The sequence below is a fragment of the Strigops habroptila genome, chromosome Z, assembly GCF_004027225.2.
Source record: "Strigops habroptila isolate Jane chromosome Z, bStrHab1.2.pri, whole genome shotgun sequence".
Taxonomy (NCBI): Eukaryota; Metazoa; Chordata; class Aves; order Psittaciformes; family Psittacidae; genus Strigops; species Strigops habroptila.
In genome coordinates this window covers 72370585-72397624 of record NC_044302.2, presented here as the reverse complement: position 1 = coordinate 72397624, position 27040 = coordinate 72370585, and the positions used below count along the sequence as shown (strand labels likewise).

The following is a 27040-nucleotide window of genomic DNA, read 5'->3' as shown; positions in this document are numbered from 1 at the left end:
GCAGAGTGTAGCAGTAGCAGTATCACTCTGCCTAGGCAGGCTTATTAAGCCCGAGTGTTGCATCCTTTTTTATGTTCTTCATTGCTTCAAAACAAATTATGACCATGCCACTTGAGCCCAGCAATATCAGAAGACATGGCTGTTGCTTGATCTAGCTTCTATATTTTCTTACAGTATATGAGCACTAATACAAGTATTAATGTTTTCAACCTCACAAAATTAATGAATTTTGAAAGTGTTAGCTGCATTTGACAATGGAGAAAACAGAGGCAAATGAGATCAAACAACTTTCTCAAAGTCACCCAGAAACTGGAGGAATGAAAACCAGATTCCTTCATATAAACATCAACCACAAGGCAGTCTGTCTCTTGTGGCTGAATTTCAAGATTTTCAGAATGCTGTCTGAGACCTTGTGCAACTGATAAACCTGTCTGGCTATGTGTCTCATGCAAATATGTCCAGTGCCACATGTTAGTCTGGAGTTTGAGCCAGACACAGCAGCAGAATTATCTTGCTTCTGATGCCTACAAGGCTCTGATGGCTTCTTTCCCCCACACTGCTGTAGTGTTTTAGGTCCTCCTGGCATCAGGTACCCCAGTGGAGCAATCATGGGACTAGTGCCTGCTGCTTTGTACCGGATGGTTTCTAATGCTGTGGATTCCCTTAATTCTCCCCTTTTCCACCTGCATACAGGGAAGGGAATTTTAAGTATAGTACATCTTTAGCTGTCTTTAACTCGCGTTCTCCGTCTTAGAACAAAACTGCTTCCAATCTTTTTTGATCTCCTGCATTTTGTACAACATGCTAGTTCAGAATTTAGGGCCCATGAAGAAACAAGACAAGAGTAGGAATGTTTCCTTCCATCAGCCAGATCCTACATCCTCTGTGTACTGCATGCTTACTCTGAGTTTGTCACAGAACTTCTAAGGGGAAATACACTCTCAGTTTTGCATTTAGTAATATGTGCTTGCCTATTTAGATGCCTTCATAAGGAAGCATGTGCCCCATTTAGGCAAAAACGCTTTGTAGTGCTGGAACCGTGAATGTAAATGCTCAAATGTTGAGGACCCTAAATTTGTAAACAGTGTTCCTTGCAAATTGCTTTATGAAAATGGCTATATTGGATCAGGCCAAAAGGGGATGTTTAAGATTAAGACTAGACTAAGCATAAAGTGATAATTCCCAGTTTCTGACTTCTTGCAGCTTGGAGACTTCCTGAGCCAGGGACCAATTTTAACCATTTGGTAATCCTCAATAGTTTTATACGGCACAGATTTATCTAATATTTCCATGTAAAGTTTTAGTATCCATAGTGTTACATGGCAGGGAGGTCCAAAGTTTCATAGTGTACAGGTAGTGTTCAGACATCCCGTACCATATCTAGTACTGGTTGCCTAATACATGCCTCAGAGACCTCAGAGACTGTAACATTCAGTTTCACGCTGAATACAATTTTTGAGATTACACACATCCTGTTTACACTGGAACTACTAAGAAATTATTGTCATGGTTCTGAATTAGAGCGTGGCTTACAGCAACAGCAAGAGTTAGTATTACATTTATATATTCGCACTCTTTATTCAAAGTTGCCACATGGGATTTTAGAGACAAAGTACAAACAGAAAAAACAGGTTTGCAGTATACCTGGAACTTGTTCAATGATTAAATAGAGCATCAGGGTTGAGAGAAACCCATAGTCAGTAACTTCAACTTGAGTTCTTCTGTTTTTAAATATCATTTTGGTATTTGCCGAACGGAAAGTGAAATCCTTCTTTGAAAGGCTGCTGTTTCAGGAACGGAAAGTCCCCTAGGTTTAGACTTCCAGATAAGTGAAGTAGTTTCCATTTATTTCCATTTATATAGATACTCAGAAGATTGAAACTGACAGATTTCCTGCCCTCTTCAGGTTAGGAATCTTATTTTTCTACCTCTTGTTCTCTCACACTAGTGATATCATGCAAAGGAGCAGCTTAGCAAATATAATTATGCTTTATCCATGCCCACAATTATGACAAAACTCTAATGGGTACTAACAACTGCCTTGATGGCTTTAAAGTTTGTGAAGTTTATTGCAATGTCCAGAAAATGTTAGAAAGTGTGGTATCCTGTCAGGCATTTAATTTTCTAATTGATTACAATAATATATTGGTTTGAAAAGTGAGTGGGATAAGGTTCCTGAAGGTGTTAGAATTGGTAAGACCCTAGGCCTGTTTTTGAAAATCTTAGTGTCTGCATAATCTCTTATCCCACAGTCTTCTCTCCTATATTCATATCTGTATGCTGCTTTCTTTCTTCCCTCCTTACCTGAATATTTTTCCTTTCTTAAATTTCTTTACTTCTTTGTTTTACTTTCTAATCTGCCTTCTGTCTCCTGGGGCATGTTTCCCACGTAATATTTTCAGTCACTGAAATGCATATTGCATTTTCCTTGGTAATGACTTCTGCAATCTGGAATCTTGTAATTAATTTCTGTAACACTGGTTCTACTACTAATTTGCAGATTTCAAAATCCTCACTCACCACCATCACTACCACCCCAGCAAAATATCCTAAGAGAAGATCCAAGAATTAGAAAAGATGCAGGCCAAAACCAGCAATCCACCAGATGGTGGCTATGGATGGGTTGTGGTAGCATCAGCCTTCACAGTGATGGGCCTCACTGTTGCTGTCCTTAAGACTTTTGGTCTGTTCTTTGTTGAAATCCAGCAGCACTTTGATGAACTTGCAAGTACAACTTCCTGGATCACATCGGTAGCTATTACCATCTTTCATTTAGGAGGTAGGTAGAAGTGATCCTCTAGCACTTTATTTTAATGTCATGACTACTCAAGAAATTTTGAAGAGTTTCCTTAGGAAAACCCACAAAATCAAAATACGTAAGGACAATACCTCCTCCTTCTGCCTCTACAGAAAATTGGCATTTGCTTCCTCTCATAAAAATGTATCCATGCCTCAGACATGAAAGGGGTTAATGAGGACTCTGTATATACACAGGAACCTGATTGCCTTAAAGAAGTTCCTGTACATACACTCATGATTCAGTTTTTCTACAGGCTTTAAATCAAACTTATTGGAGATAATCCTCAGAACTGCAAAGCTTGTTGAATCAAGCTCTTAAACCAGTTTTTGCAAGTTCACTGATCTCACAGCAACTGTCACTTTTTCAAAGTGCTTTAAGACATAAGGACTGTGACCCTGCCTAGCAGATAAGTGATTTGCTACAAAAATGGTGACTCTCAGTACTGCTTTCCTACTCTTCTCCTTTTTGTCTTCACCAAGGTCCCACTTCCTTCCAGAACCACCAGTTCTGGCTCTCCTTTCCTCCCCTTAGAATGATTCTAAGTCATTGATCTAACAGAAAACTCATTGAGTTAAAAAAAAATAAAAATCAGTTCATTCATAGCATAAGGAAGACAAGACCATACAAGGAGAGAGTAAGGGAAGTGAAGGTGAACTATCCAGTCAAAGGCAATGAGCTATGGAGTCAGTGTGGATCCCCTCACCAAATGAAGCAGAGAAAAATATCAAACATACTGCATTTGACTCTTAATTTAGTTGTTTACAGAGTCATTTGTGCCCTTGTAAACTGGAGGATCCTTCACCGCATGGTGAGGATTCCAAACGCGTGCAGGCCTGAGCTGTACAGAATTTGTGAAGTCTGCTCGGCATACTTTCATGTAGATACATACTTGCAATAGGTAAGTATCCTTACATAATAAATGCTATAATAATTTTGTTTGTGAAGATGCTTCATTGCATATACACTTTATAATTACATGCATCCTACTCATTTCACACCTATCAGTATTATTGCTTGTAATTGCAGTACTTGCAGAGACCATGGGAAACTCATCTTTCTTTGAAAAATGTATTCAGAAGAGCGAAAGAGTTAATTAAAAGTCAAAGTAATAAACTAAATCAACTCATGGCTTGAAAAGATTTTGTCACTTCCATAAACTGATATCCTTGATTTGCTGTATTAGAGCTTGATTCATTCTGACAGAAATAGTTCATTACAAATAATGAAAAAACTAATTTTCACCTACTTTGCAGACTACAGAAATGAATAAATAGGAATCTATTGATTTGGTTTAAAAATGAGACTTATCACAGACTTACTGCTATATTATTTTGTCATATGAACTTAATGACAAAAAAAGCCAACAGAGGAGGATAAAAGAATTCAAAGTCCTGTTTTGTTTTAATATATGTTTACATTATATAGGAATGTATCAAGGATAAGGCATATGAAATAATAATAATAACAGCATCAACAACAACCAACTATAAGCCAGCAAAATTGTATTTGCCTAGCCAGGTGTAAGGTAATTTTCCTTATCTTCTCCTGCCTTTGCTTCATTTATAGGGATCAGAAGACTTTCTGCTGAAGATCATCTGAGCCCCCAGTTCTTTGAGCATCTTTCCTGTCATGGCTTAGTCTTTCTTAATATGTTCCTCTGGGAAACCTTCAGTGTCATTTGGCTCGGTATGAAGGAGGATCAGTGAATTACTAATTTTTCCCATTTGGATCCTTTCAACAGCAGCTCTGTGTCTTGTGTGGAAGGATAGCACATGCTTCTACTTTTGGGGTTTGCACCAGCAACAGGCTGTTCAATTTACCACAGCAATGATTCTCCCCATCACACACATAGGCCTTCTCTTGACACTGATGTACATCTCCCATCACCTTTGTCTTTGCACTGCAATTATCACTCCTTTCCATTTTTTGTAAGTTTTCTGTGTATTGCCCTTTATTCTTTCAGACGCTGGACCCTACCTATCTTCTCCATTTCCAGTTCATTGTCTAGCTTCTTTATTCCTACTGCTATCCCATGTTCAATTTCTGCCTATTTCTTCTTCTCATGATGTATTTTAAAAATTGCTCTTTGGTAGTATTTCTGCTCCACCTACAGATCTTTCTCCTGTCTTTAGGATCTTCCATTGATCTCTCTTGTTATTCTGAGTCTACTTTTCTTTTGTTCATCATATATGTATGTTTATCCAACTGTATATGCTTTATCCTGGCTCATCCCTTCCACTACATCTTACAGACCATGAATTCCAGTATACTTTTGATATCTTTACCAAATCGCTGTATTTTAGCTGTAAATGCTGATGAGACACATTTGGGGTTTGTATAACTTCTGCCAGCTACCTGTTATCAGACAGCGTCCTGCAGATTTTGCAGACATTAATATCTCTCTGCCAGGTTTATTTCACTTGTCCGAGCTACCAAATTCTCTTCATTCTTATCTTACTTAGCAGAGGTGAATGTACAACAACCTGCCTCTACAAATGACTACAAAACCTCTCTTGCTGACTGCCTTTTCTTCATTGTCTTCGCACTTACTTCAGTTTATAAGCGTGGTCCTTTTTATCTGAATTTTATCTTATCCTCGAACTCCAATATCCAGAATGTTAATGAACTGCAGGGAGCTGACTGTGCAGCACAAAACCCCGCCGAGAACTGGTACTGTCAGGTGTCACTTGGGATCCCTCTAGTGGCCATGGAAAACATCTCATACTTGGGGTTTGAAATTATCCCTGCAGAACAGAGCGCCTTTCCGTGATGGCCTTGATCTTAACTCTGTTTCACTGATGGAAAATAGCCAGGCAGTACAACTGATCCTTAAATAACCAAAAAATATCGCTACGTTTCAGGTGCAGACAGTGCGTAGACACCAGTGCTTTGGTGTTTGGAGTTACTGTACCAGGTCACATCTGTACCTGGTGCTAATTTGCCTTCATGTGTTGAGGTGTTCCTGCAGTCTGCTGAGAGAAACCACCACTGAAATAAAAATTTAAACAACTAAATATTACCTCAATATAAACCTCAATTTTTTGTCCTTGATAAAACATTTGCAACTTTGTGAACAGATGATTTTTCAATGCTCTAGAAGATAAAGTTTTCTCCAGAAAATTTTCATGCCAGCCATATCAATAATACACTATCAATAATGATTTTTTTTAATAGATTAACTTAGAGATTCTTATGACAGGGGTATAAGTTTCTGCTAAAACACTACACAAACTTCTGTCATGTTGATAGTTGTATCCTTACACGAAATTCAGCAGAACTGTTCTGCAATGAAGGCACTGAAATGCTCTTTCCCTTTAAAAAGTCCACATACTTTGAATATTTTAAAATCTCTGCGATAGGGACAGTCATTTCCCTATCAGCAAGGATCCAATTTTAAAGTCTTGATTGACCACCCCTGTCCGCTCTCTCCTCCAGAAGTTTTATTGGATTATTCAGTCCTATTGATTAGCCTAATGTTCCTAACGTGTTTATCTTTCTCCTATTTTGCTGCTGATCCAGCCCCTGTTGCCAGCTCACTATGTGCGCGATACACCCATCGGGCAGTTGTGATCACTGGAGGACTCCTGGCTTTTTCGGGAATGGCACTGGGATTTCTTGGACTCAATATGGTCTGGATGTATGCAACGACTGGCTTCCTACAGGGTATGACTTTATGGCTCTATGAATTTCTTTCACCAGCAACTCAGAGCCCTCATTTGAGAGTACTAGCAGTAGGAGTTTTAAAATCTGATTTCTATTTTGATTTTATGAGCGACTAGAACAAATATCCCCCCTTAAAGGTAATTTCCTTCAATGTCCCACTCTGGAAAGAAGAATCTGCACTAGAAACCTGCAATGGCAAAGAAGGTGAATAATTAGATGCTAGTAATTTTCACCTGCAAATTATATGCAACTAGAAAATTAAAAAGTGTTTTATTTTTTACTTAGAGCCAAGAATTCTGTGAAGGTTTAAAGAACCTAAAGAGTGGTGAAGTACATGGAAACACAGAGATCCCAAATTTTTTACTTTCTATCAAATAATCTATGTTTTGTACACAGCCCTAAGCTTTCAGTTGATTCCAATCCTTTCTTTTCTATAGGTAAAAACAGGCCAGAAAGTTGTATCCAACAGCTAGCAGATTTTCCTGGAACAGGAAGCAAAGCTGGCCGGCAATAAAATAAACCATTCCCAGTTCCATGCTGGATGCCTGAGAAAATGTCTGGAATTTGAGCCCTTTGGCAGTCCTGGGCTGCCAAATAGTTTCTAGGGAGCCATTAAAATCACTGTAAGTTAGAGCATGTTTGAAGCATGCTCAAAGCAGTTGGGCAAGAAAATGAAGAACAAATGGAGGTAACACACCAGCTTCCTTCACATCCTTCCTCACTTTCTGCACTGAATACAGCTCAGCTTAACTCAGTGATCTGATCTAGTACCAGCCTTAATGAGGACAGCACAGACACTCTGAGATCCATCTAGTTTCAATGACATGGCTGTGTGATTTCTCATCCAGTGGCAAACTTGTCAAACCAATGTTGCTTGGGGTTTTTTCATAGTAAGAATTTAGTAGTGTATACCTCATACTCCTGCTTTTTGTTTGAGTGTACAACGTATTCTTGCAGAACACACACCACAAATAGGCTCTTACAAACATTTCAGCTGAGCTCATGCTCCTGCTAAGAGTAAAGTTGCTTTTCTTTTACCAGTTTTTAACTTTGCAAATCTAGGAGCATTGCTTGATTTAATTTCCACCTTCACAAAATACCTCAACAGTGTCTAACTGCTGCTATTTGTATTGGTGTTTTTCAGGGCTTGGGATTTCCTTTTCATGGATACCAGCCATTAGCATTGTGAGCCATTATTTCTCCAAGAAAAGAGCTTTGGCCAGTGCTATTGCCAGTGCTGGAGAATGTGTCTTTGCATTCACGTTTGGGCCATTTTTCCAGTGGTTGATAAGTCAATATGGATGGAAAGGTGCCCTCTTGATCATAGGTGGCATCCAACTCAATATCTGTGTCTGTGGAGTACTGATGCGACCCCTGGCAAGCAGCTGCCTCCTTGAGGCTAGACATTATGAAACCGAGAGACCACCTGGCAATGGTGAATCTAGGATAGACAAAGAAGATAAGTCTCCCATCACACGCAAAACCTTCAACTGGATGCTTGTGAGGCAACCGGAGTTTGTACTTTATGCCATTTTTGGCATATTAGCTGCTTTGAGTTTTTTTATTCCTCCCTTATTTTTAGTTCCGCTTAGCTACAGCCTGGGAATAGATGACTCATGGACTGCATCGCTGCTATCCATTTTAGCTGTAGTGGACTTTGCAGGCAGACTGCTATGTGGCTGGTATGCCAATCTCCATGTTACCAAAACTGTTCATTTGCTGACAGTGACAATTACACTGATCAGTACTTCCCTGATGCTGTTGCCACTGGCTAACAATTACCTGTCCTTGGCAGTATTCACTGGCTTCTATGGATTCTTCTTTGGTACAACAGCCGCCATTCATATTACAGTGCTAGCAGATGTTGTAGGCATGCCAGATTTTGACAGTGCTCTAGGGCTTTTCATGCTTATTCGAAGCACTGGAGGTTTTGTGGGGTCTCCTCTTGCTGGTAAGTTAAGATGATACTCTGCCAAATACAGTTTACAAGAAGAAAGGGGAATGGTGACCCAAACTGAAAAAATCTGTATCTGGACCCAAATTACCCCCTTTTTTAGCTCAGGAGTATGTGGACCAAGAAGTATATAAAAATAAAGAGTCAGTTTAACTCCTCTCCAAAATATCTTGCTCCCCTCTTCTCTGTGATTTTAGAGATACCTGTTCAACATGAAAGCAGGGAAAAATGGCAGGGTTCATATGGTGGTGGTCCTGCTTTCTAAACCCCACAGAATCCCATTTAGTGGACTCCCACTGTCTTGTTATGAAAGTGTAACTCTGGGACAAGCAGCAGATCCATACTTTCAGAGAAGAAACTGAAATTTGAAACTAATGATGTGGCATAAATGCCGGTATTGTTGGGAGGGTTTCTACAGAAGGTCAAATCGAACAGCTTGAAACATTAGGCTATGTGAGCCTCAAGGAAAATATTCACAAAGATGCCCGCTGTTTTCAGGCAGCATTTGAGCTAACCAATATAATAAATGGGGGAGGCAGCACATAAAAACAGTGGGAAGAGAAAACAGACAATGAGAGAGCACATGGATTTATGGGCTGGCAATGAGACAAAATCATCTTGGAAAAATGCAAGACAAACAAGCTGCAAGCTGCAGAGAATTTACAAAGTGATGTGGCAGGAAAATTACCAGTGTGACTTTTAAAATGTGGATCTGAGTCCTCATCTAAAGACCACTGTTCATGCACTACAGTGACTTTTGTGGTTATGACACCACTAATAGGTTGAAAATGGGTTAGACTGAATGCTGGAACATTTTAAGTCACTTTTGAAAATACATGAACCAGGAAGATTTATAGAGAATTTGAGTCAGAACAGTATCAGAAGTATGCTGGGAAGATATGAATAAAATACAAAGGTAACAAGACATTTATGTAATGCCTGGTCACTAGTTTGCGACCCCTTTGTGTGTATATAGTAAGCTAAAAAGAAAGTGTGGAAGAGGAGGGAATCCTAAATGCTCCTTGAGCTCTCCTCCCCTACTTTAAAAGTAAAGTCTAAATTATTTGGATCCAGAGCTCCTTTGCCTAACAGGACTGATGCTAGACTGGAGTGGGGGCTAGGAAATGCACTAAATGTGGACAAACTTCCCAATGGGAGACCAAGCAAGCGGCTTTCATGAGCCCACAAATGAACCTGCCATCATAGCCACAGAGCAGTCAATTCCAGTACATATACTGCTGCAGTACTGCTAGTATACTACTGTTTTTTCCAGTATGGTGCACAATGGCATTAGGTATTTTGGTTGGCTTAAAACTACCTAAAACACAAAGTCTTTTTATAAACATCTGTGACTCTTTGTAAAATGATGAACAGGAAAGCCCATAATGCTTCAGGTAACCTCTCCAACTGTGTCTTCAGCAGATGCCTCTCTGTTCCTTCTTTAAACTCTTTCATGCTGTACGGTTATGATTCCAAATTACAGCAACTGATGACAGCTACACCACAGAACATGGGGTTACTCAGATACAGAGCTGCATGATTTGATTTTTTCTACCTTTATCGTCTGCTGTGGTTTAGGTTGGAAAATGCTTCAAACTGCGTAACGTTTTGTTTTGGTAGCAGTTCACATATGCAAAATAAATGAGATGTGAGTTGTGTTCAAATTTTAAAATGCTATAATGGGGCGATGTTCCATGCACTCCTGATGTAGAAAGCTGCAAGACAGGTGTGTAGTCAGCATACTCTCTTTGTGAGACGATATGTTCACACTGCTGAGATAATTCACATTAGCCTGCTTTCTATCAATCATATTGCTCTCATTTGTTTCTTTCCAGTTCTGATTGTGGACATCGCTGGAGATTACAGAGCAGGCTTCTACATGGCAGGAGCAACTCTTGTCATATCAGCTGGATTTTTAGTTACTTTAGATCAGCTCCAACAGAGAAAAGAAAGAGGGAACCAGACTAATACTAAACAAGAAAACTCAACATTACCCTATTCTACCCTCCGTCTCCTGAAACTTCAAAACAAAAGGTATCAAGAACATGACGTAGTGGTGTGACTCTATCGGATATCTTACAGCATTTCAGGAGATATGGAACTGTTTTCTTCAAACTCAATATTAATAGGATTTATAAAATGATGGAAGTTTTGGATCAGAATGTTTGAAACTGAGGAAGAAAATCTTTAGCTTACAAGCAAACCACACCAGTAACCATTATCATATTACTTTGATGTTGGAGTTGCATTTTGACTATACAAGTCCTCAACACAGTCCCCCAGGGCTACGATAAGCAAACTAGGGAAACTGTGTCTAAATGAATTTACCATGACACATGTATGCAGCAGGTAGAAACCCCAAATGCAGACTGCAGCCATAACTATCAAATAGAAAGAGGCGTCATCAGCACAGGTGTTCAGTGTAGGGAAGTAGTGTTCAGTACTTTCATTAAACAAGTTAGATGTGAAAGCAAGAGCACATGAATATATGTTCGAGCTAAAGGCAGGTACTCTACAGAGCAGAGCTGGAATCTGATGAAGAAGTAAACCTGATAAGTGGGGAAAGTTACATGAATAATAGAAGTATCAGAAGTAAAAACCAATATATACAGACATAAAGTGGAAAAGGATTGATGAAAAACAGAGGAAGACCTAAGGCTACAGTGGACTTCAAACCAAGTAAGAATCCCATATGCAACCCTGTATTAATAATAGTAAATATCTTCCTGTGCTATTGTAAGATAAAGAAGATAATGGTGCTTTCAAGGCTTCAGCTGGAAGAAGTACATAACTTGCAAAGAATTAAGCACAAGAATGAGAAGGGTTAAGAAAACAGCCTAAAGAAAAAGTGTAACGAAGTTTGTCTGGTTTAGAAGACAAAGGTTGTACAGAGGATGAGAACAGCCTTCAAATACATAATAGATTGAGATAAAGAAGACAACTCCTTTCTTTGTCATGGCAATGAGTAATTGATAGATTTTGCAGCAAAGCAGAGTTGTGTAATGGGGGAAGAAACTTCATTGTAGCCTGTTAAGCATAGAAACAGACTATAGCGAGAATATGAAAACAGAGGTGTTAGAAAATAGATATGAGGGAGAATCTAAATATATTCAATTGTGCTTCAGAACAGTAGGATGGCCTAGAAGACTTCCTGAGGCCCTCTTTAGTCCCACATTTCACTATCCTCAGACTCTTTGAGCAAATATTCGATTGATAAGAATCAAAAAAGTATGTATCCAAAAAACAGTGTTGTGGTTCATTTTATTTTATCAGGGGGAAGAGAGAATGTGGAAGAAGAGAGGAAAGGCTGGGTCATATTTAAAAAAAAACAGTAAAAGGAAAAAACCATAGCTCTTAAAAGCTTTCCAACTATTACAAATACCATAGCTGCCTTAGCTAGGAACTTCAGAAATTTTTACCATTGAAACACTTTAACCTGTGAAGTCAAATTTAATGTAACTCACACATCTAAAAAAATTTTTTCTTGTCTCATAAAAGTACCAATTATTTAAAAAATTTAATTTAACTTTCAGGAAAATCACTGAACCACTAATAAATCAACTAACTGTGAGGGTTTGATTGTGGAACACACGTTGGAAGGGACACAACTGGGTGGGCAAATTCTTGTAGCAAGGCCCTGAAATTTCTGATAAAACATTTTTCAATCATGTCAATTGAAAAAGTTAGATTCTTCTAGTAAGTATTATTCTCCAGTCTTCTGCAGTGTTCCAATATTTTAAATGACTTCATTTTCTAAAACGAAAGGAAGGGGAATTGTTGGAGGGTGAGGAAATGGAAAGGTGTTAAATAGATGCAGCTTCCACCTCTGAGTTTGTGTTAAAATTCTTTACAAGAATTATTTACAAGCCCTGCCACCGATTTCTGTATTTTGTTATGCCCTGACATCTGACACAGTCCGTAAACAAGGCTGGTGGCATCCTGGGCTGTGTGAACAGGAGCACATACAGCAGATCAAGGGAGGTGATTATTCTTCTCTGCTCCAAAGCTGTGCCACCATTTTGGGATACCAAGTACAGCTGATGGCTATGTATCTGTTTAGTAGCACAGAAGTACCACCTAGTGTTAGTATTAATTCACCTCCCCAGGTCCCCACCAGTCTGAACAGGCTACTGTGACCCTGTGAAAGGAGACATGAAAAGTCATTCTTTCATTCCTTTTTGCTAAATGGAACTGGTCATGTGGACACTCTGTCAGCTGATGACTATGTATCTGTTTAATAGCACAGAAAAAGTCCTAGTGTTCATATTAATTTTGGGACTGCTTTTACTTCAGCTGTAGCAGCAATATTCCAGGTTAAATTTCACTGGACTATTGCTGTAGGAATTACTTGGAAAGGGCTGTTTTGTTCCAAGCTAATGATGTAGTCAGTGTTGCCTATATTCACTTTCCTCAAAGAGCTTCTGAGATGGCCTTAGAGACCTAAATCAGCAGCTCACCTGCAAGGAGTTTCTCACCCTAAACCAGTTAGCCACTCACTGGACTAAACAGGACTGTGAGGCTTTAGAAAGCACCATCATTCTCTTGAATCCAGGTATGGCCTCCTTAAATTACATGCAAGGAAAGTCATAACTCTGCCTCACCTTGATAGTGCCCAACTGCATCTAAAAGGTTCCCACCCATGGTTGGTTATCTTTCATCTCCTGGAAATAGTGCCATAAATCTGAACAATCCCCTGGCCTCAGAACCTGCAGTCAACCACGGACAAAGTAGCAGCAAAGAAAAACACTGCCGGAAAACTACCCAATCCTTTTTCTTTGGAAAAACAAGATGCAGGAACACAGGCACCATTGCATTCATTGCATCCTTTCGGCATAGCTACTAGAGTATTAAGACTACCACTCCTTCTTTACTGTACTTTGTTCAGAGATGAAGCAGAGGGAGATGGGTCTGACACTAAGGAGCACAGTTTCACTTAGAAATCACTTGAGGGGGAACTTAGTTTCATGAACCAGGCTTTCAGGATGATAACATCTTAATGGTGTCTGTGCAAGGCAGTCCATAGGATAACATATTGCTTCCTGGAGGTGCCTACAGTTGAGGTAGCAGCAACTTGAGGAATAGCTTCTTCTCAAAAAGCTCTAAATCAGGCATCTAGTGGAACTGGTCAGCCCTGGAAGCCAGATAATACCTACTTTAAAGTACATCACCAAACCATGGAGATATGAGGATCTTCAGCACCGACTGAAAGCATACAGTATTATTCACGCTTACAATACTCTGTTAGTGTTAATGTAGATTTACCACTGAAATACTTGAGAGTTTCCAGTGAAATATCTATAAAACTCAAAATTAAAGCACTGACAGAGCTAGCAGTACTGCCTTGGAGAAATAAGATTTTGTAAAAAAACCCGATATCAGGACCAGGACATGGTGCTTCACCTCCTCATCCATCCAATTCTTCAATAGAATCATTGTGTATTTACATACCAGATGGCACCACATATCCATGAAAAAGTTGTTCTTTTTTCTCCTTCCTTGTTATACTATTAACAAGAGATTCATTCAGAACACAAAATACTCAGTCAAATATCAAATATTGACATTTTGCCCCCATCTCTGCCAGTGCTGGAGGCAAGGAAGGGGGAGAGACTGATCTTGGTATCACATCTATTTTCTGTAGGTCTCAGGTTTGATTCTGACAAGAACAAAAGTACCCATCATCCTCTCCCAGAAGTGAAGCTTTTCTTCAGGAAAACACATGATTTGATGATAAGCACGATTAGATTTTCAGAGTATTGCCTGGGAACTTAATAAACTTGATGGCATACACTTACTGTTTTACACACATGGGTATCTACAGAAACTTTCTCTGCATCTCTTTCACTTTCGAAACTCCTGTTGAGTTCATCTGGGATAATATAAGAGAAACAATGAGCCATTTGGTCAAATGAGTGAGTTTATGCTCCTTACTAATGTTCATTATTCTTCCTCCCCTTATTTTTCCCTCTGCAAAAAATGTGTTGTTTCAAACTTTAATGGGCCTAGCAAAAACAATTAGATCTTTCTGATGTTAATCACACAGTGACTGAGGTTGAAAGGGCTGTCTGCAGGCCATGCCATCCAACGCCCTTGCTCCAGCATGATCAATTGGATCCCATTGCTCAGCACCATGTCCAGGCGGCTTTTGAGTATCTCAGAGGCAGGAGACTCTCCAACCTCTCTGGGCAACCTCTGCCAGGGCTCACTTGCCCCCATGGTAAAAAAGTGCCTCCAGATGTTCAGAGGGCACCTCCTGTGTTTCAGTTTGCACCCACTGCCTCTGGTCCTGTCACTGCCACCCTTGGCACCACCATGGAAAAATGTCCAAAACCAGATCAAATTTTTACCATAACTAGGCAAAGAATAGAAGCAGAAAAATGGTCTGGCTCTTCCCAGCCCTGCAGTAGCTAAGAACATTGATGTTAAGACTTTTCATTTGATTTCCTAGGGAAATGGTTGTTGATCTCTCACACTATCTGTTCTTTCTGTAAACTTTTGAATGTGCCAGCCATTTTCAACCACATTTAGAGCCAGGTTCACAGCTTCAAAGGTAAGTGAAAACTTCAAAGTTTTAAGTTTGAGTCCTTTAAACGTAAAAAAACCCCAAAAGTGGCAGGAAGTTAATGGTTAATTGGGACAAATGACAAGCATAACATGGCTCCTTTTTTTTTTTTTTTTTTTTTTTAATTTGGCAGTAACTAACACAGCACCCAGACCTCTGAATTAATCATAGCCTGCCTTTTCTTGCCTGGTATTGTAAATGGAATTACACATTTAATGAGCACAGGCAATTCATGCAAGTCCATAGGAAACTAGGCTTCGTTAGTACTGAAGCCCATGGGACAGACTCTCTTTTTGTTGCAGCAGCTGCTTTGCAGTAAGAATTAAATTGTACTTGCCTTAATCTAAACTCTTCTATCATGGAATAACAGCATCCGTCTACAAGTTCTGCTCCAACTATACTGGTTTCCACAGTGTTAAATGGTGCAGAAAGTGTGCATAAACAGAACTATAGTTAAACACGTGTGAAATCACCACCCCTCTGCCACAAAATAATCATCCCTAAATCAGAACATGTTTGAATTTAGAAATAGTCAACCCACTCTACCAGCTTGTACTGATTAGGCAGGTAAAATGGTGTTGACCCATTTCTTAGAGGATATGTAATAAATGAAGAAATAACAAACTTTTTGAGCTGCTTATCAGGAGGGAAGGATGCAGGCTGTAGGAAAAAAAAAGAAAAGTTGTCTCCTTGCCTCTTTCATGCTAATTAATGCATTCAGAAGCTGTACTGAGAGGAATTTAAACTCGTGATAGTCATAAGAGAACAGATCAAAGAAGTAAAAACCAGACCAAGTCAAGGAGAAGAAAGCTGCACATGCCTTTCAGTTAACAGGCAGAATACACGTCTGAAGGAGGTAAGATTTGTATTTTCTTATTCTATGCAAAATTTTCTGTGTTACTTCAAAACTGTGCTTCAGAAGAGATATAACTGTCTCTAACTGAATTCTGAAAATGTTCTGTTTCCCATATATTTTATACACTTCAATACACTTTTTATACTTCACCTGCGTAAGATAGGTAGATTAGCTGAATACTATCAAGTAGCATCTGTTCCGCTCTTTAAATGACAGAAAAATTATTTGTGGATTTCTTCTTCACTGTTTGACCAATTAGATTTTTAATTGTTCAGACATTTAGCTGGATGATTATTCCCTTAAGACTGGAAATTAAGATTATAATACAAATTCCCTACACATCTAACTATAAATTGTCAACAGACATAAATTAGAAAAATCATCTGAAAATGAACAGGTCGCTGACTGTTTATGCTGGTTGAAGACATGGCCCTTGAGCATTTACAGGCAATAACAGAAATAAAGAAGCTTCTAAGGATAATATTAGTTTTTCTTCCTCTGAATAGTTTTTCTTATCCAAGTAAATTGCCTTTCTTTCTATATTCCTGAGAGATTTTACTTCAGAAGTTGGCCATCACTTATTACCTAAAGCAACCATGCCAAGTTCTTCTCTGTTGCATTTAGGTGCAAATGTCCTGATGTTAGTGGAGCTACTCAAACATAGACTATAGTTATGGTTCTGAGTTTTGACTTAAATTGGAAGAGTTGCATATGTAGATGGATCTACTTGATTGTGAGGATATCCAATTGTCCTGCCTCCCTAAAATGCTCCCATTAAAACAAAAAAGTTGATAATAATATGCTTTGAAGATAACAAAGCATTTATTACACTGAGGCACTGTATTTCTACCTTGCAGGCTTGAGCAGGACCAAGCTCACAACATGCCCAGAAGAAACCACCATACAGATGGCAACTTTTTCAGAGGGAAAGGACGTGGCTATCTTGCAGCAGAAGAGTAAGCATAAAGCAAAACCTATATTAGCATGTAAGCTGGTGATAAACATTTACATTGAAAGAATTGTACAAAATAGTATCTGAAAAAGTCACTGTTGAATGTAGACGGAGTGTGTTTTATCTATCCTGTTATGTTTGTCATTGCAGAATCAATAAGAGCCCTCAAAGATTAAGAAAAATCAGAATTGCAGACTTCAAGAATTTAGAGTTTGATCATATGATGATAAGTCATTATCCTCTATAATAAAATTACCAGGTTTATTGAGGCTTATTTTGAGGCTTATTTAGAATTTTCTTTTGAGGCTGTTGCAAGGTGATCTTTTCACTAAGTTTTGTCTCCAGATCCATATACCTCTCTTCAGGACCTCAAAGGGACATTGTTTCACCCTAAAGCATCATGTAAGTGAAAAGCCCAGAGAAATGGAAAAATATCATCAAAAAGCAGATGGAGACATCAATGCCATACAAATGTGACTCTCAGTAAACTAAGTGGGTGAGACTCCACTTAAGCAGAACTAATTCAAGCTAATATTTTGTTGGTTTTGCTGACAATAAAATATGTTTGGTCTTGGTTTATTAGACACACTGTCCTATTGGTGATATATTGTTACTTTAGATAAGTATTTCAAATGTGCCTGGGATATGTCTATGTGAAATGTGCTTCTGCTACTGGCTCAGTGGCCCCCAAACTTGTGACTTGTGCCACACACATACAGCAAGATACTTGTTTCTCCATGTTCATCCCTGGGCAGAGAGAATAAACAAAGGGGAAGGCTCTCTCATAGTCCTTCCAGAGCAGTTCAGTTCTCCAAAAGCTGGCTGCTGATGTCTTAACACTTGAAACTAAGCATGCTCATTTCTAACTGCTATGAATTCCAGTGACTGCAATTGTAAGCAGTTTTTCTAGGTATGTGATGGAAAAGTGACTCTTCTTCCAGTACCAAAAGGAGCATTCCAGATAAAAGCACAGATTCCTAATAGCACAGCTGCAACTTTCACCGGAATTGCAAGAAATTGCATACACGCTTTTTATACTAGCCTCTTGAACAGGTGAGGAAGGAGTTAGATGGCAAACACAGTTAGAATCACCAGATCCAGAAATGAGATACATTCTGGGGAGGGGATACAGGCTAATGGACAGCTAAATCTACACAGCACATGAAAAGCAGAAAGTTTGCATATGTAGAATGTAGGAACGGCAGCAGTTGCTTGGAGAAGTAGTCCCTCCAAGTTTTAACTGTGCGGGGGACAGGAACAAAACCAGTGGAGACATCCTGTAAATTTGAAGATCAGCTGCAACACAGCTGCACCAGGAAACAAGTCAATGCCATAAGCTGTATTCTTGGGTTAAACAGATCAACACAAAGTCTTGAAAGGGCAGGAGCAACTTGCAAGATTCAGGTACTTGTGAAAAAGAAAATCCCTTTGGCTCCATGGGGCTTCACGCTTCAAACAGCAGTCAGGCAGTTCAGACAAAGAAACAGCCTGTTCTGCCATTTGAATCTGTTTGCATCTTCTTTCAGGCTTCTTGGGTCACAATGAATTGCTCCTTCACGAGACTCTGAGTCACTGCAAATGATAGCAAATAGGTATAAATGGTCTCTGATAAGTCTCATACCCAGGTCCTCAGTCCCAGTGGAAAAGCCTGGCAAAAAAAAAAATCCCTGCAGGGCAACTGGACAGATGATATATAAAAGTGTGTTAGAATGTGTTTGTCCTGACTTATGTGGTCATTTTTTTTCCTGTCCTCTGTTCCCTTTAAGCATTTTGCAGACTTTTCTGTTCCTGAACAGTTGAAGAACAAATAACATGGGGACTGAATTCCATATGTCTTACAAGGGAGGATACTAACACAGGAGGAGGGGGGTTTTGTGACTAGGAAACTTGCAATTTGTCAGCTTGTTTTCTGACAGATAGTGAAACTGTGCTGTGCTACTTCTCTCATGTCCCTGATAAGCAGTGGGAAGGATGTCTTACAGCAGAGTTTGCAAAGCCTAAGTAAGTTCCCTAAAATGACCCAGTGACACTGATACTTTGTCTAGTATGTCATGGAACAAGAACTGAAGAATTATAGAGCTCTATGAATAATCCAAGGTTTCTTACTCTGGTTTTGAGGTTATGTAGTGTTTCATGTATCCAAAAAATCCTTCTGTCACCAGCAGTTGTTGCAATATGATGCAATTAGGGTACATTTCTCAATACTTGCTGCCCAGAGAAACGTAACAAATGAACATGAGCTGTGCCTTTGCAGGTGTGGCATTTATTAATTTCACATTCTCTTCCAATATTGCAGTGCAGGGATTGTTTTTAGAAGCAGTAGCCACTGGTAGATTATTATCTTCGAACCAGTGTATTCATCTTTTTTAAAATGCTTAAGAACTTAGCAGACAATTTAACTAACTGCTTAGTCTACAGAGACTGGCTGAAGTTATTGATACTTCATCTGTTTTCTGAGGTAAATAATGCTCCATGCCTTTCTCTGATAAAAGGGTACTGATACAAACTACAAACTTGCTCCCCTCATTCTTGCTCCCAGATGAATGCACCTACTTCTGGTGTCATTTTGTTTTGCTTTCCCAACAGAGCCCTGGGTATTGGACTCTCCATTTTGGTGCTGGCAATTTTACTTATCTTTGGCTGCTGGTATTACAAAAGACGTAGTGGCTACAAAAGTCTACGGGTAAGCATGGCAGCTGGCGTTCTAGTATGCTATGTATGTAACATATTATCAATATTTACATTACGTAAGTGCCAAGAACATTGAATCTGTAATAGGACATCATTTTCTCAGGCAATATATACACTGATATATACACAGGTAAAATGGCACAATGTGAAACACAGCTTGCCCTGAAGAACTTGCCAATCAGGCAAAGGGGTAAGAGGAAGCAGGAGCAGAGGGAGATGAAACCAGTTGCCCAACTTTGCCCAACACAGTGGGTGGATGATTATATTATTATATTTAATACTTAAACAAAACCAAGATGTTTTCTGTGTATTTTCATTTAAATAAAAATAACATATTCACTACTCATAAGACTTACCCCTAAATAAGGACAGATATATTTAGAGTAAATCTGGGAAGCAAAGAAGAAAAATAACTGTTACAAGTAAGTAAATACTACGTTATTGTATGGGCGATGCATGATTATTTGTATAAAAGTTGAATTGCAATTTTAATATACAAAAAAGCAGGGCAGGTTTGAGGTTTGCTTTCTAAACGCTACTAAAAAAAATCTACTTTGTGTCCTCTTAAAATATATTAAAAAAGGTACAATCCTTCCTGTAACTTCTGTTATTAGAAGTCTCGAAACTTTATCTTTGAAGTTCTGCTCTCTCTACTATGAAAGAGTGGACACTTTTAATCTAAGTTGAAAGCTTTATCCAATTATATGTTTTACAGTAAATATATTTTATTCTAATAGTTTGGAAAAAATGTGACTATGTGGAATTAAAAATCATACCTCTCATTTAAGTCAACAAACCCATTTCCTTGCTGTTTCTGATAACTTTGTCTTGTTACCTTTCCAGTGATCTATCCTATACATGTATCAACTGGCAGAATACATAAAACCTAAATTTTCAAAATGAAATGTTGCAAAAATGAAGGTAATGCTCAAAAAAACTCTTCAAAAAGCAAACCAGAATTCTTTCATGCCTGCTTTGTACATCATGGCAAAAAGGACAATCTATTTTTTAATTCCTTCTCTTCGCAAATCACAGCTTCCTGGTTTTGAAAATCAAATTTTTGTTAGGCTTTTTGGCCAGGGGAGAACTGGTACAGAATCTATACAAAAGAAATGGTGGAAAAATAGAAAAGAAAAAGGTTGGAAATGAATGAAAGAAATGGGTGGGATAAAAGAGGTGGCATTCAGGTATGTGAGAAGGTCAGTTCCTACAACAACCCTGGACCTGAAATGTTTGATCCTCATTTTTCTGGCAATATAATTGGATAATACAGGAGAGACAGTATGTCTCAGTGGAGACAGGAAGAATAGCTAGCTAGATAACCTCTCTTACTTGGTGGCACTATGCCTAGCCCTAATACTTCATTTTAATTCCTAGTGTAAATGTGCTGTCAAGTATTAAACGATGCATATTTTTCTCCAACTTCATATTTTCTTCTTTCTTTTCATCTTCCCCATATTTCCTTATGATTGTCACAGAGCAAAAGCTCTGGTGTGGGCACAATACGAACTGTGGTAGGTGAAGGAACAACACTGGACTGCAAAATGGCTCTGCAGGAGTACAGAAACTTGAATTCTGTGGTAAGTTGCAACTCACAGTTGCATTTACTCACAACACAGTAAAACATGGTGAGACAATCTTGGTAAACACTTGATGATTTCTTTCTTGGGGTGTGCTCTCTGTATTAGGTTTTCAGTGCCCCTACATTAACTTTAAAAGTACTATTTTGCACTATTTTTTTACTGGGAAAAGCGTGTTTTAAATCTACTATTGAAAATTCTTCTTTTAAAAAGTCTCTTCTTTCCCCTGGCTTTATTCTTAAGTTGTATGATCATTATGCAATCTATTAGAACGCTGTAACACCTCAATGCTGAAATGCACTGAATAGACAAAAACTTCCCTAGCAGATGTTTCATTTGGCATTCTGACAAACAACAAATGGACTATTTCTGGTATCCTATACCTTGACAAGGATTGTCAGGGAACATTATCAAGCTTCAAGGTTTTAGCTCCTCTAATCATTATGGAAAGATGAACATTCAAACCCATAATTTTAAAAAAGTTAGAGTAACTTAATTGATAAATATATATATCAAGTTAAGGGTGTTTTTTATAGTTTTAGAATAGAGAGAAGGCTAATGTACAACCAATTTTAAATAAGCTGCCCGAATTGTTACCATTTGAAATAAGACAATGTACCTATATCACAACTCTTAAAGAAACGCTTCAATATTGGCTTGAATTTTTAACTAAAAAAAGAAAAAAAAAAAAGATTCTTTCAGATTCCTGTCCTTTTAACATTGGAAATTTTCTCTTTGGATGAATGATACAAACAAAATTAATTTAATTATTTTTTTGAATGAAAACCAAAGAGCATATCAGCAAAAACTAACCTTGTAATTTTCTTGTACCTCAATTATTTTTTCAGTCTTTCACACACACATTTTCCTTACCACAGGTACCTGATGCTCCACCAGCTTATGACAAAATTACTGCAGATCACTCACCTCCACCTTATTCACCATGATAACAGGAGATCTTAAACTCTAAACATACTGATTCAATTTCTTCATGCTCCCTCTTAGTTTTCTGCACACGCTTAACTTTCTTAAGGCTAAAATAATTTAAAAAAATTCACATGCTTTCACTAGCAGTTGCTGGAATTTTTGCTTCTTAGTTTACAGAACTGGTTCTTGAAAAGCCTCAATAAATCTGAATGTGCTGCTGGTTTAAGTTTTTCATTTCCTGTCATCAGATAATACACTGTACTTAAGTCTGGGGATCTTGCATCCTTCATAGATCTACCAAGAGTAAGTATATACCATGGAGTATCAACCAGAATAGAAAGTGTTGGCACCTTTGTTTTCATCTTCCTGCTTATTCTCTAAACTATTCCCTGGAACGTAATGTACAAGAATCTGTCATAAAGTAGACAAAACCATTTGATTACATGTCCTGTGACAAAGACCAACCATTTTCCCTACCAGCAGTTCTTCCATTAACTGGCAAAAAGTGACTGTGTTTTACAGCAGGCTTTTACCTCACATCACTTGTTTATGTACTTGTAATGAAATAATTCCTCACAAAACATGATCCAGGCAATCCAGAAATTTCTATTTAGAGTCCATGTTATGTTATACCGGTCACTGGGTATAGTGATGATGACCTTTAGTTTCCTTCTGGCAGTCTTGTAAGAAAGCAAAAGAACTTCTCAGATGCAGAGCTTTATGTGTCATCTGTTTCTAATGGGATGAAACAAATATAAGAAAACGTGTGAAGCCCCTGTTCCTTGAAGAATACAGGAGACAGCAGACTCCAAGATATACTTTCAGGTTGACAGAACACTAGCAGTAATAGTAAACAAATAATTGTGATACACACAAATTAGGCTACGTACATTTGGCAGCTATTGTGTACTTAGCCTGTTTTGTTATTGTTTACTTGTCAGATTATTACTTAAGATTATATGCTGATCAACACATTTATACACAAGACCTGGTATCTCACAGCAGGAGGCAGCTAAAACTGAACATTTGTTAAAATGAAAAGTAGTTACAGAAGAAAACTATTTTCATAAAACAATTATCTGCTATTAGTAAAAAATCCAGTTGTCATCAAATATGCAAACACAAACACTTTAAAACAAACAAAAAAATTAAATACAAGGGAGACTTACTTGCCTTACACAAACTCCATGTATGGTGATAAATAATAAGACACAGGTTTTTGGAAATGTTTCTTTTTTAATGAAAGTGTTTCTATAGATTAGTAATATTAGATACTTGTTAGACGGTAATAAATAGCTAATTTCTGTGAAAGGTCATAATAAATATATCTGGTTTTATCAGTTTAGTTGCTATTTGTATTTAGAAATTTGTATTTAGAAATATGTGTCATTTCCAACATACACCTTTAAGGAAAAACTTCTGTGGACTTCTTTAGTGGCAAGAAGAAAAATACACAGGAAAATATACAAAATGCCAGCTTATAACTAGTCAGCTTCAGAGATGTAGAACACAATGGCTGACTATTTTTTTGCAGATTTTGTAAGCTAAAGCTCGAGGCTAATGATGTTTAGCAACTGTGTACTCTGCAATTCTATCCTGGGGCAACATCTTTTCAAAAGACTGCGTGGTGCTACAGTTGAATCCAGCTGACATACACATTCATGGCTGAGAAAAAAAGTAATTTCTATAAAAATTAATTACTATAAAGAAGTGAAGTGCTTAGAGTTCAAATAGTTTTACTTGATCCCACACATTTTTCAGTGTGGGATCAAGTATCAGCATTAAGTATGTTATCAGCCATTTCAGAAGCTCATGAGGAAGTTAACACTGACCAAGTAGAAATATTAATTTAGTTCCAGAACTATATAAGGCCAAATTGTTAGAATTGGTCAGCAGCCAGAGCTGAAACTGTTGAACTCTGACATTAATTTATAGATACTTAAAGGAAAGGTAAGCTCTCTTGGAAACCTATCCTGGTTTCAGTCTTCCCATTTTTCCTCCCTGTGAAAGCAGTATTCTTTATTTATAGACACAGTTAGACAGTGGTCTCAGATTTTAATTTGCACATAGAAAAAAGAGTAAGAAATAGAGGTTCATAGAATTCTATATTTGAGAGGTGGAAGCTTCATCAGTTACGCTAAACACCCTCACAGATTCCATTTTCCAAACCTAACTCTACGCCGAACGAGGGTGCACTGGAGAGGCTGACTGCTGATCCATTAAAAAACACTAACAGAGGACAAGTCAGAATCTGAAAGCCAGAGACTTGTAGTTGCCAAAGATGCATGCTGCAAGAACAGGCTACATTACAATTACCTTCGGTATTACACTCAATCACACCGCAATTCACTAAAGACAAGCTAAAACTTTCTAGGATGTCTGTCCCTTTAAGAAGAAAGAGAAACTTTGCAACTACCACACATGGCGAATGTAGTATAGAGTTCTCAAATTTCCAGGAAAGGCTGTCCTATTAGACAGTCATATGCCCCGAGAGTAACAAATGGTCACCAAAATTTAGATTTATAATTTCTCTCGTGTGGTCATGTATGTATAGAAAGAGTGTAAAAGTCAAAGATCTCCTGCTCCTCCTTTTTTACCCGCTTTCCAACCAGGCTGCTATAAGATGCCTTGTATTACAACTATAATTCTCAACAAACATGGTATTTGTGCTTTATTTTCTTCCACCAAATGAGAAAATGAAGAAACCCATGGGCAGTTTGAGTTCTCCTCAACTCAAGGAGATTGATTTAGGAGATGGAATGGTGATGGGATGCTGAAGAAGTGAGGTGGCTGGTCATAGCTGGGAATGAAGCTCTGCTTGCTACTGGTCTACATTAAATGGCTTCCATCAGAAAAGTAGTCACAGTGTTATCAAAGTTTATCTGTACAACAGGAGCTTGTATATAACAACATCTATAGCTATGCATGCAACCATCACATAGATACAATGAACAACTTGGAAACAAGGCATGTATTTCATTAATACAGCGTGTTTTGGTCAAATTGGTAAATTACAATGGCAGCAGGAGTTGCATTGTCTGTTTTTGGATTCCTGGTATGATCCTGCTGGATCATACCTGGAATGATGATTAGATGATGAATAGATGATCCATCATCTACTTCCTGATGAGGTTACAAGTCCCAATGTAGGTCTTAAAAGACTCCAGAATATTGGTCAGCCATCCCAGCCATTGCACAAAGATAAAATGCAGCTGGCGCTGATGAGTGCAGTATTTCTGGCATTCTAAACCATGTAGCAAAACACTCATGGGGCCAAGAGCCAGAGGGTATATACTGCATACATCAGAGGGCTATGGTAAAAAAAAGTACCAGTGACTTTCCGCAGGAAGCACTTGGTTTATTGGAGTCTCACCAATCCAGTGTAACAGGACTGGCATATGCAGCTGGTCGCCAAGACAATCCAGTGACATTGACCTCAGCAGTCTCTTGTGGTTTAATACCTGCTGCAGTTGGGAATGTAGATACATCATCTTGGACTCAAAAAGTGTATTAGTATTAACCATATTGCTTGTAATTTTTCAGTTAAAACATTATGAGTATATTTTGATTCATATTTACGTCTAATATTGGTAAAATATCCATTATTTTGCCGGTGTATGTCCATGTACCTACATGACTTAAGAATATTTTCTTGCCTTTAAAAGCAAGCTTATTTTCACTTCTTACATAAAGAAAGCGGTTAACGAAATCCTCTGTGCTTTGGAGAAGTAGTGTTTTCTCGTGTACTTTTCTGCTGACTACATATTAAACTGTGCAACAAAACTGAAAGGCTGTTGTATGTTCACGCCATTTCATTGAACATATTTTGTTGCCCATTAAATCTGAAAAGTGCTTGCAAGTCTCCAGCGTTGTCTTTTGGCCACATACCAGCACTGAACTTTACATACAGTAATAAAGGTAAACTAGCAGCAGGGGAGATTTTAAAAATGTTTCTACAGCTACTATTTACACAACCCATCCATGCTGACCGCTAAAAACCAGCCCTTGTGCACCTTGTGGAACTGACCCTCCGTATTCTGTATCCTTACTCAATCCTTCAATTTTCTCTTGATTTCCTTTCCCCACAAAATCCTTGGCTCAAGGGCAGGCTGGTTTCTAATGAACAGAAAGAACTGTTAGTTCCCTTGCTCTTCAAGACGTTTTATCCACATAGGTTCTACTCTTGGGCCAATAAAAAAGACCACATTTTTGAGGGTAGCAGTGTTCATAAATGCCTTGTGCTCATGGGAATATGAATGACAGACGCGTGTCCATGTCATCCTCATCCTCCCTGACCTGTGTCTCAAATCTACTTATCAAAAGAAAACCAGAGCCTACTGAGCCGTATTTTACCAGGAAAAAAAGGAGGAGAATGTGTCAAGAATTCAATATGCCAACACCATTGACAACAAAGCTACAAACCACTACTACTGTCTTCTCCAGTTCCCCAAAAAAACTTTTGCCATGTGACAGCAGTAAATTCCACTTTTGCTGGAGTCACATGGGCCAGTCCTTGCAAGGAATTTTAAGGTATCAGATGCCTATCTTGTATAAATTACTCCTTTTTTTGTATCTCCAGAAATCTCTCCCTGAACGTTTCTGGTGTTGATACAGTCTTACATTTGTAATCCCCAGGATATGCAGCCCACATGCTCTACACCTCATTTTTTGCCCTCACCAAGAGGAAGGACAAAAACAGTACTTCAGAGTCAATTCCTCACTCGAAACTTACACTTTTTAGCAGGATTCATGCACCTCTCCTACCACAACTTGAACTGGAGAAGCAATTTTATGCTTTTATGTCCATTTTTCTCTTTTTTTTTCTGCTCTGCTTCTCTGAATTACTGCTCACCTTTTTCCAGTACCAAAATCCCTGGCTGCGGAATCTGTTCTTTCATGCCACAGACAAGTCCAGGCTGAGTTCACACGATTATTCTGGAATTACTGTTGGAGGCTATGTACACATACCGGTAAGATGCATTCACACTTGTTCTATTTCTTGTTCTTTTTGCTAAGCATTCTCTACTGGCCACCACAGTGAGATAAAGTCACAGG

The 27040-nt window shown here is 38.4% G+C and overlaps 2 protein-coding genes across 4 annotated transcripts; both read left to right on the top strand.

Moving 5' to 3' along the window:
* The first annotated feature begins 2577 nt into the window (after positions 1–2577).
* On the top strand, positions 2578–10479 carry LOC115601041 (monocarboxylate transporter 13-like). Its single transcript, XM_030470564.1, has 4 exons — positions 2578–2779; positions 6320–6463; positions 7608–8414; positions 10253–10479. The coding sequence occupies exons 1-4, from the start codon at positions 2578–2580 to the stop codon at positions 10477–10479; spliced, it is 1380 nt and encodes a 459-aa protein (XP_030326424.1).
* A 5077-nt stretch (positions 10480–15556) lies between these two features.
* On the top strand, positions 15557–26218 carry MLANA (melan-A). Of its 3 annotated transcripts, XM_030470586.1 has the most exons (5): positions 15557–15835; positions 16693–16791; positions 19374–19470; positions 20957–21058; positions 21937–26218. In XM_030470586.1, exons 2-5 carry the CDS (start codon positions 16718–16720, stop codon positions 22003–22005), a joined length of 342 nt encoding a protein of 113 aa, XP_030326446.1. In that variant the 5' UTR covers positions 15557–15835; positions 16693–16717; the 3' UTR covers positions 22006–26218. The 3 variants fall into 3 exon arrangements, with proteins under 3 accessions (XP_030326446.1, XP_030326448.1, XP_030326447.1); XM_030470588.1 differs by lacking the exon at positions 21937–26218 and having other exon boundaries at positions 20957–21219; XM_030470587.1 differs by lacking the exon at positions 15557–15835 and having other exon boundaries at positions 16632–16791.
* The last annotated feature ends 822 nt before the right edge of the window (positions 26219–27040 follow it).